Consider the following 10,351-nt stretch of genomic DNA (forward strand, 5'->3'; position numbering starts at 1 on the left):
GGATTCCTAATGAAAGAGCATAGGATGGACTCAAGGAAATCTGTCCAAGCTTGTCAAAGTCTTCTTTCAACAGTTCACTATGCCCAGAGTGAAGGAATGTCCAACAGCAGCTCCATCAGGCACTTCCTCCTGCTGGCATTGGCAGACACGCGGCAGCTGCAGCTCCTGCACTTCTGCCTCTTGCTGAGCATCTCCCTGGCTGCCCTCCTGGGCAACGGCCTCATCATCAGCGCCGTAGCCTGCAGCCACCACCTGCACACGCCCGTGTTCTTCTTCCTGCTCAACCTGGCCCTCAGCGACCTGGGCTCCATCTGCACCACTGTCCCCAAAGCCATGCACAGTTCCCTCTGGGACACCAGGAACATCTCTGACACAGGATGTGCTGCTCAGCTCTTTTTCTTTCTGTTCTTCACTGGAGCAGATTTCTCCCTCCTGACCATCATGTGCTACGACCGCTACGTGTCCATCTGCAAACCCCTGCACTACAGGACCCTCCTGGGCAGCAGAGCTTGTGCCCACATGGCAGCAGCTGCCTGGGCCAGTGGTTTTCTCTTTTCACTGCTGCACACAGCCAATACATTTTCGCTGCCCCTGTGCCATGGCAACGCCCTGGGCCAGTTCTTCTGTGAAATCCCACAGATCCTCAAGCTCTCCTGTGCCAAATCCTACCTCAGGGAACTGGGATTTCTTGCTGTTAGTGTTTCTTTAGTATTTGGTTGCTTTGTATTCATTGTTTTCTCCTATGTGCAGATCTTCAGGGCCGTGCTGAGGATCCCCTCTGAGCAGGGACGGCACAAAGCCTTTTCCACCTGCCTCCCTCACTTGGCCGTGGTCTCACTGTTCCTCAGCACTGGATCATTTGCTAACCTGAAACCTCCCTCCATGTCCTCCCCATCCCTGGATCTGACCCTGTCAGTTCTGTACTCGGTGGTGCCTCCAGCCCTGAACCTCCTCATCTACAGCCTGAGGAACCAGGAGCTCAAGGCTGCAGTGTGGAGACTGATGACTGGATGCTTTCAGGAACATTAAACTGCTGATTAATTTCTGCAAATAACTTATAATCAAATTATTCTTTAAAAGATATTTTGGGTTTGGTTGTGTTTGTATTTTTACTTTTTTTATACTGACCACAAAAAATTTCATTTCTTCTGACATTTCTCATTTTGTTTCTTTCCACCTTCCCTGTGCCCACAGACTGTGTCAATGAGGGGCTGTGCTCTCAGTGGCTTTAAATGAACTAAAGGATGTCCCAGCAGAGTTTTCTGCAGAGATGCCCTTTTGTTGCCTTCTCTGGAGCTGCAGCAGCAATGTCTGTGTGCAGAGCTGGGGGCAGATCAGTGCTGGCACAGCAGCTGTGCCCAGCAGCAGCAGCACTTGGTGTTTCCAGTGCTGCTGCCGTGGCCCTGTCCCGCTGCCCTGGTGGCCCTGGTGTTGCTGTAGGGCCTGAGTGCTCTCGGGGCCGGGCACAGCCCTGGGGTTGGCAGTGCTGGGGCTGCAGCAGGGACAGGCCATGGGCACTGCTGGGGCAGCACTGACGCCTCAGCCCAGGGCCTGGGGGCTCCAGGCTCCTTGCCCAGGCTCTCTCAAGAACACGCCCAGGCCAATGCTCAGCACAGAAAACCCCCGTGAGCAGCCCCAGGCTGGCCATGGGCAGGCTGGGGGCAAACAGCATGGCTGGGGCTCTGCAAGGGCCGTGGGGCAGACGGGAAGGAGCAGCAGAGCAGGGGCTGATCCATCCCCAGTGCGCTGCACAGCCCATGGCAGCGTCCCAGAGCGTCCTCATGGAGCTGCCAACAACATCCCCCCTCTGCAGCCCTGGCCTCTCCCCCAGCTCACACAGGTGCCCCATCCTTGCAGGCACAGACACGGCAGCACTGGCTCAGCAGCCCCTGTTTGCATTGCACAGAGCAGGGGGAGCACCCCCATGCTGTTGGTGTGGGGACATGAACCTGAGGGAGCACAAATGCCATCAGCCCCTGGGGCCAGCAAGGGCTGGGGGACACCAGGGAAACCATTCAGCTTTGTCCTGGCCTCTGCACTCAGCCAGAAAGTTTGTTCCCATCAGCTGGGAGTTTCCTGTCCCACTGCAGACGCTGTTGCTCAGAGCCAGGGCTGACTGGCAGCCACCCCCAAACTGCCATCAGCATTTCCTTGGCTCCACCTTTGCTTTCTTTCCTCTTCCTGATACAAATGTCTTCCTATTGCCCACCCCTGTTCCCTCCCCTGCAAACAGCCCATCCCTGTTTGCCCTTTCCTCTCTGGCCCCACTCCCCATTGCAGTTCCTGACTTGGCCCCATGGGAACGTCCCTTGGGCAGCGGGATCATCCTGCAAGTGCTGCAGGAATTGTCTGCAGCCTCCTGCAGTGCCTGGTGCTGCTCCCTTGCCAGAGGCACCCCAGGCCAGGGGGTACATCTGGGCTGCTGTGTCTGGCTCTGGGGCTCCCTGTTCTGGGCAGTGAGGAGGAGCTGCAGAGGCTCTGCAGGACTGACAGGATGGGCTTTGGGGCTGGCAGGAGAAGCTGAGGGACCTGGGCTGCTGCAGCTTCTGAAGAGGAGGCCCAGGTCTCCTCCTGCAACTGCTCCAAGGGTGGTTCCAGAGAATCCCAGAATCAGCAAGGGTGGAATAGACCTTGGAGATCATCAAGTCCAATCTGTGCCCTGACACCACCTTGCCTCCCCTCAGACTCCTCTTCTCCAGGATAAACAATCCCAGCTCCCTCAGCCACTCCTCACAGGACTTGTTCTACCGACCCCTCCCCAGCCTTGATGCCCTTCTCTGGACATGTTCCAGCCCCTCCATGGCCTTCCTAAATTGGGGCGCCCAGAACTGGACACAGCACTCGAGGTGCTGCCCAAGCAGTGCTGAGCACAGGGGAAGAATCCCTGCCCTGCTCCTGCTGGCCACACCATTCCTGATCCATAGGAGTGCCAGTGGTTTTCTGAGGGAAATGGTGGGGAGAGGGTGATGACAATGTATTATTGATTGTCCGCCATGAAGGGTCTTGGTTTTCACATCTGCTCAGAATGCATTAGAAGGTGTTGGGGGCTAATATCAAGTGCCATTGCTGATATCAATCTATAAAGAGGAATAGAAAACAGGGAAAAGCTGTTCACTTTGCATTGTTTTCAATGCACTATATTCACTTTGAATTAACTTTTGAAGTCTGTCGAATTAACAACAGAAAAATTGAAAATTTAAATTATTCCCAGTGGCTTGTCTTGTTCAGATGTCTAGAAAAAATATTTTATGCTTTTCTCACTGAATTCCTGAACTGAAGAACTCAAGAAAGAAGAGACCCCTGGAAGAGGAAAATTCATCAGCAACCTCAAAGTGGCTGAGGATCCATCCCCATCAGAGCAGCAATGAACAGAAATGGGCACAGCTTTGCGGCTGCCCCAGCTCTGGAATGGGCCCTGGGCCCGGAGCAGGAGCACCTCTTGACGGCCCCAAGGCCGGGGCTCTTGTGCTGCCCTGTGTAGAAGCGAAGGGAGACGACCCATCCTTTGATCAGCATCGAACTCTGATTTATTGATCCACCATGCACATTTTATAACAGTGTTAATTAAGTTCATACATATTGCAAAACCCGAGCTCATCATTCATTACCGATTACACATCAACCCCTCCTTTTGTTTTCAATACCCGTGGTTTGTTATTGAGACCAAGACTTGTTTTCTCATCCTGTTATGAACCATTCTCAAGGCCTCCATGTTTGTCACTTTTGCTTTCCCATACCAGCCAAGGACAGAATATTTACTTGTTATTAAAATCAGCCTGAGAACTCTGCTGTTTACAGAAATGTGCCTGAGAACTTTGTTGTTTACAGAAACAGGCTTGAGAATTGCTGCTTACAGCTGCCTTTTACTTTTCCATCAGCTGTATATGATTATGGCATGTCTGAACAAAACTGTATAAGCCATGTCTGAGCAAAATTCTCCAACAAATTCCCCCTTTTTTCTTTTATGCACAAGGAGGTTAGTCTGCTAGGGTTTTTCTATTATTCTACTGACCATATCTTGAATACAATAAAAAAATACAAGGCAAACTAAGTAAAAGCATTATAAGCACACTTAGTATCTCTATAAGGTTCCCCAGCTGAGCCATAATGTCCTGCCTTATCAGGCATTGTACAGTAGCTGGTAATTGGACTAAGAAAAGAAGGCTGTTAGTTGTTGTCATTCATGCGAACTGGGAGAGGAGGCGAACAGCTAGGGCTAATAATGCTGGAATTGACCCCAGTGTCCAACAAGCCTGAAAATTATCCTTTCTGTCCTTTAAATTCCACTTCCACCCTTTTCTTGGGTTTCTCAGAAATGTTCAAAGTCAGTAAGGTAAGTCCTCCGGTGAATTCAAAACCATTTCCCCCCTCTCTTGTCCTTTTACAGTCTGTAATCCCTTAGTCATTTGGCTCATGTGGCACCAGCTGAGCAATTCTCAGTCCTTTGTTAATTTGGAGTGGTGGAAAAGGGGTATGCACTTAAACTTAAAGCACTTAAAATATTTAAACTTAACAGAACTTAACATCACTTAAACTTAACAGAAATTAAACTCAACAGAACTTACATGTAAAATCACCTAAATTTAACAGAACTTAACTTTAACAGAACTTAACTGACTTTAAATTCTACATAACTTAAACCTAATATAATTTAATCTTAACAGAATCTAACTTCACTTAAACTTAATAACACTTGAACTTAACAGAAATTAAACTGAACAGCACTTAAACCTAACAGAAGATAAACTTAACAAAACTTAACCTTAACAGTATTTAACATTTAACAGCACTTAATAGATAATTTAACTTAAACTACTTAGCAACGGATAAAACTTACTGTAGAAATAGAATATAGCATTTACTATAACTTACTTACAGGCCTGATTCTAAAATACTAAGATGAAACAACTTTCTTCATTTGTTTGCTATAGCATTTTTACATAAGGAGTTTGTTTAAGGTATACCTGTGGAAAAATTCTTTTGCATTCAGTGCTTGCCTTTGCATCTATCACATCCAAGCAAATCTCAAAGAACATAAAAAGCACACTCACTACATCTCACCCATACAATCGCTTCAACACATTTTTAACATTTTTAAATTTTTCGAAATACAATTTCAGAGTTTGATGTTCCACCGACCGAGCCATGTTAATGCGAGTGATTCTGACAGCGTAACGGATGCTAAGCCAAATGGGCCAAAATTTGACCCACGCATTCAGTAGGCTGATTTCTGTTTCACAGTCTCTGCCAGGAGAACAAAAGGTCTTTTTAACTTAGGCAAGGAACGTCTGGATAGTAATGCTCCTTGGTGTCGCTTGTTTATTATCACTGGTTTCTTAATTGCAGTAGGGATCTTTTCTTTTTGTTGACAAGAGTCACATTTATTACGGCTGTTAGGTCTAACACTGAAGCTTTTTGCCAGCTGTGGGGCAGAGAGAGAAGCGCTGGAAAAGCGCTCTGGTCCCCCGCCGCTTGTGTCGGAGGGGGCGACCCCCACACGCTGGGTGAGGCGTGCGCTCCATCTGCGCTGAAGCCGTGGCGGCGCGGGTCACTCCCCCTGCGGCGGCTCCGCTCCCCCCCCCCGTGGTGGCTCCCTGTGGTGTCAGGTTGGAGACAGGAGAGGGTGCTGATGCTGCAGCGACAATTTGAGCCGGTGAGTGGTCCCTGCAGTTCGTACTTCCCGGTCTCTGCTTGCAGGCACTCGTATTGTAGGTGTCCGAGTGGCATTTTTGGCCCCAGTTAGCCATCGGAGGCAGTGCTGCTGACGTTTGAAGAGGTGCAAGAGCAGCTAACACCTGACTTTGAGAGGATTTTGCCTGTTCTTGTAAGTCTAGCCCTAATTGTTTGATTGCATCTACTACAAAGGCTTCTGCTCCTGTTGGCACCAAAGTCATCCTCTCTAATGCCTCCTCTATAGTCCAATTGGCACCCAGAGTATTAAGCACTCTCCTAGTAGTAGAGTTACAATTTTGGAGAGCACACTCCTTGAGTAATGCCCCCCTAAGATATTCTGGCACCCCAGCTCTTTCAATTGCGGCAGCAGCCTTATCAATAAATGAGCCAAATGACTCTTCTGCCCCTTGCTTAATTCCCATTTACATGGGTACCCCTCCTGGTTCCTTTACCCTCTCTATAGCAAGTCTAACTAACCTCACAGCCTCCCGGCACTTCTCCTGGCCCAATAGAGCTTGTGCCTCGGTACGAAGAAAAGGTCCCAGGCCCATAAGCTCATTAACAGTGATGCCATGGAGGGGGTCACCTGGCTGCCTCTGAACTGCCACACATATTAACAAGCCCTTGCCAATGAGCATTAAATAACAGCTGCTGATGTTGAGTAAAAATCAATTTAGCTAATCCACGACAATCATTAACGAGAAGGAGGCTAGTGTCAAAAATATAATCTAACATTTGTTTGGCTGGCTCCAAACTTTTAACTCCAAACTGACTAACAGTAGATCATAGTTGAGACAACAATTTCCAATCAATAGCGGTAATAGTCGCCTGCATGCCCCCCCCATCCTGAGGACTGAAGATAACTGGGCAAGCCAGTTCAGTAGCAACGCTTATTATCTCCTGATCTCCCTTTTCCATTGCCTCTCTTGCCAGAGCAGCTCAAGCTTCCCGTCGCTCCCTCGCAATAGCCCTCACTAGGTCGTTTTCTGGCCCAGGGATCGGCTGATTGATTTTCGGGAGCTCATCGGGGGGTCTCGGCCATGGCTGCTGTTGCTCAGAGGGTGCGGGAGCCTCAGAAGTGCTCTGTGTAGCCTGGCTTGCTGAAGAGGGTGGCGAAGCAGGTAATAAAACCGTCCTCATTGCAGGGGTTAATGGTAATCCCCTGTCCGGATCGTATCCTTTATTACACCCATGAGCGGCGTTAGCCTGCTGGGCAGCCTTTTTTCGGCCTGAAACTGCAGTAATTCATTGTGAACGACCCACCATAATTTACCTAACTTCTTGGCAATTTTATCACCATCTAAAGTAGCCTCCCATAATAAATCACTGAATTTACGCCATTCCGTTAACTCGTGAACCGTGTGGGGGTTAATAAAAACTCCCCTAGCATATCCATCAGCCAAAAGCCCTGGTAAACCCTTCTGCAAATCTATCCCCTTAACCTGCTGTTTTTGTAAAAAGGCAGTAAATAACTCATATGCTTCTTGCCTTTCCATACCTAAAATCGTCAGCGCTGATTGCAGCCTCTTCAAGGTCCGTGCAGCATGTAGCAGTCAGGCTCGCCTGTACAACACCCAAGGCACAACGCGTCTCAGCTTCTTTTTTACCCCTTTTTCTTTTGTTGCGTTTACTGCCGGCAGGGCTGCTCGGACCTGACCCGTGTCTTTGCTCCTTCGTGGTGCGTTGCCGTATCAGGATCGGGTGTCACCATTTGTAGAAGCGAAGGGAGACGACCCATCCTTTGATCAGCATCGAACTCTGATTTATTGATCCACCATGCACATTTTATAACAGTGTTAATTAAGTTCATACATATTGCAAAACCCGAGCTCATCATTCATTACCGATTACACATCAACCCCTCCTTTTGTTTTCAATACCCGTGGTTTGTTATTGAGACCAAGACTTGTTTTCTCATCCTGTTATGAACCATTCTCAAGGCCTCCATGTTTGTCACTTTTGCTTTCCCATACCAGCCAAGGACAGAATATTTACTTGTTATTAAAATCAGCCTGAGAACTCTGCTGTTTACAGAAATGTGCCTGAGAACTTTGTTGTTTACAGAAACAGGCTTGAGAATTGCTGCTTACAGCTGCCTTTTACTTTTCCATCAGCTGTATATGATTATGGCATGTCTGAACAAAACTGTATAAGCCATGTCTGAGCAAAATTCTCCAACAGCCGTGGGCAGATGGGATGGCAGCAGGGGCTGCAGAGCTCTCAGCACCTCAGTCCAAGGGGAGCAGGGCAGCCAGGGAGCCTCCTTTGGCCTTGGCCAAGCACCTTCCCCCATGGCTCGGGCTGAGTCCTGTGGCAGCTGCAGCTGCTGCTGTGCCCTTGGCCAGGGGTTGAGGCCGTGGGGCAGTGCCCAGAGCAGCCTGGCCTGAGCAGAGCTGTGGGGCCAGAGCCAGCTGGGCTGGGCTGGGGAGAGGCCCTTGGTGCTGCCCAGAGCTCAGGGCAGCTGGCAGAGCTTGCAGGGAGCTGGGCTGGGCTCAGAGAGCCGCACCCAGAAACCATCAGTATCCATCTCAGCCTGGCTGAGCGTGCAGGGGCAGGACTCAGGCCAGGCCTTGTGGGGTAGGGCCCGCGCCTTTGCAAGGCACTGAAAACAGGCAAGTGGCCCAGAGAGGAGGCTGCTCTGTGCCCTTTGGTGCATGGACAGAGCAGGGAGGGTGCCCAGGACATTTGTCAGCACCAGCCTCTGTGCCCGTGTGTTGGCGGCCCTGGCTGCTGAGCCCAGCTTTGGCCTGGGCTGAGTTTGGCTGTGGCCCAGCTCCATCCTCCTGCGGGGCTCAGGGCCTGTTCCTGGCCATGGCCAGCCCTGGCTGCCTCTCTGCTGGCCCAGAGGCCGGCAGAGCCCGGGGCAGGGCTGTCTGTGCAGCCTCACAGGTGCCAGGGGCTCTGCAGGAGCTGGCAGAGGCTGCCCAGCAGGGAGGCCATGGGGCACAGAGCCCCAAGGCTGCTGTGGGCACCACGGCACAGGGGCCGTTCCCAGCCGCAATGCTCCTGGCCTGGGCTGGGCCTGCACAGGGGCTGGGCCACCATGGCTGGGCCAGCACAGGGCCACAAAGGGGCCACACAGCCGCTGCCGGGGCTGACAGCAAGGCCAGGCCCACATAAGCAATTGCTGAGCATGGCCTGCGCTGGCCAGGCCTGACTGTGCCAAAGGCAGAGCTCAGCTGCCCTTGGGGGCTGCAGCAACAGTCCAGAGCCCAAAGAGCCTCCATGGCTGTGCTAGAGACCAAGGCTGCAGGAGGGAAATGCAGGGCTGCTATGGGATGGGGAGGGCATTGAATTCCAGCACACACCTCAGCTCTCTGATGATCCCAGCACCATGCTGGGCCCTATTTCAGATTGGAGCAGGGCAGATGTTCATGGGACAGGAGCCCTGCGGGGCTTTCAGGGACCTGCAAGGTGCTCTGCTCTCCCTCGGTGCTCTCTGAGAGTTCCAATCCCATCTGGGCACATCAGGGCACAAGTGGCTCTGCCTGTTCATGGGCACACAACTGATGCCTGCCTGAAAAGGGACACAGGTGTTAATCCCTATTTATTTTATAATATAGAAGCACATTTTTGTTATCTGCGTCATTTGAGTACTTTTAAGACATGACAAAATTTTCCCACCAGGAGCAGCAACTTCCTCGAAGTTTACTGATGGCAGGAAAGGAAATGCTGATCTTCCCTTCTACTTGCATCACCAATATTTTGTTTATCATCTCCCTTTGCCTTCAGATGTTTTCAGCTCTCCTGTTTAAATGGCCATATCTGAGTATATATCTTCACTAGACCAGCTGGATCTTTGTCCTTCCCACTGCTCCCAGGTTTCTTTCTCCAGGTGCTCTCTGATCATTCAAGTGCCTTTCAACTGAGAGGACCTTGGCTCTGCACAGGAGAGCTCTTCGTCCCCTTTCTCTCTTTTCCTCCATCTGGGAATGTAGAGGGCCCCTGACTTCAGCCTGTGACTCGTGTGTGCGAAGAGTAAATCTGGGCAGAATTGGGGCAGGGAGGGTTTGGGGGGACCTTTGGATCTGTGCTGGGCACAGAATGTGTTTTCCATTGCTCTGAGACTGTCTGCTCTGGAAAGTGGATTTAATATCCAGCAGAGGAATGACTGTTGCGTTGATGGAGCTGTGCCTTCCCTTGGCTTTGTTGGCTGACAAGAAATGAACATCCCTCTGTGTCTCGGGCAGCTCCTTCTCCAAGGAAAGCAGGTGGGAGTTGGAGCCAAGGAGCTGAAAGCTGCAGGTGCAGCCTGGGCTGGAGGGAGCTCAGATTTGCACAAGGCTGCTCTGAGTGCCAGGGCTTGGATGGGGGAAATGGTGGGGTGGGGGTAGGGACAGAGTCTGATTGATTGTCAGCCATGAAGGGTATTGATTTTCATATCTATTCAAACTGAATGAGGAGGTACCTGGATTCCGTGTCAACTGGAAATTGCACATATTAATTTATGAACAGGGGAAAAATGAAACAAGACCTAAAAATCTTTTCTCACTGTCTTTTTAAATAGAATCTAATCAGTTTGAATACACTTTTGAAATCTGCCTGATTAACCACAAATTATTTGAACACCTAAATTATTCCCAGAGGCTTGGCTTGTTAAGGCGTTCTGAATGTTAATGAGCCCTGGGAGACTGAATTCCTGCACTGAAGAGCTGAAGGCTGAACAAGCCTCTGGAGC

At 50.3% G+C, this 10,351-nt stretch overlaps 1 protein-coding gene across 1 annotated transcript; it reads left to right on the forward strand.

The window, feature by feature from the left end:
- Positions 1–270: 270 nt before the first annotated feature.
- LOC134434342 (olfactory receptor 14J1-like) lies at positions 271–1,005 on the forward strand (the record flags this gene model as incomplete). Its single annotated transcript, XM_063183012.1, has 1 exon — positions 271–1,005. A coding segment is annotated over one exon (735 nt), but the record flags the coding sequence as incomplete, so codon positions are not given.
- Between the last annotated feature and the right edge of the window lie 9,346 nt (positions 1,006–10,351).

The sequence above is a fragment of the Melospiza melodia genome, unplaced genomic scaffold (genome assembly GCF_035770615.1).
Source record: "Melospiza melodia melodia isolate bMelMel2 unplaced genomic scaffold, bMelMel2.pri scaffold_35, whole genome shotgun sequence".
Classification (NCBI taxonomy): domain Eukaryota; kingdom Metazoa; phylum Chordata; class Aves; order Passeriformes; family Passerellidae; genus Melospiza; species Melospiza melodia.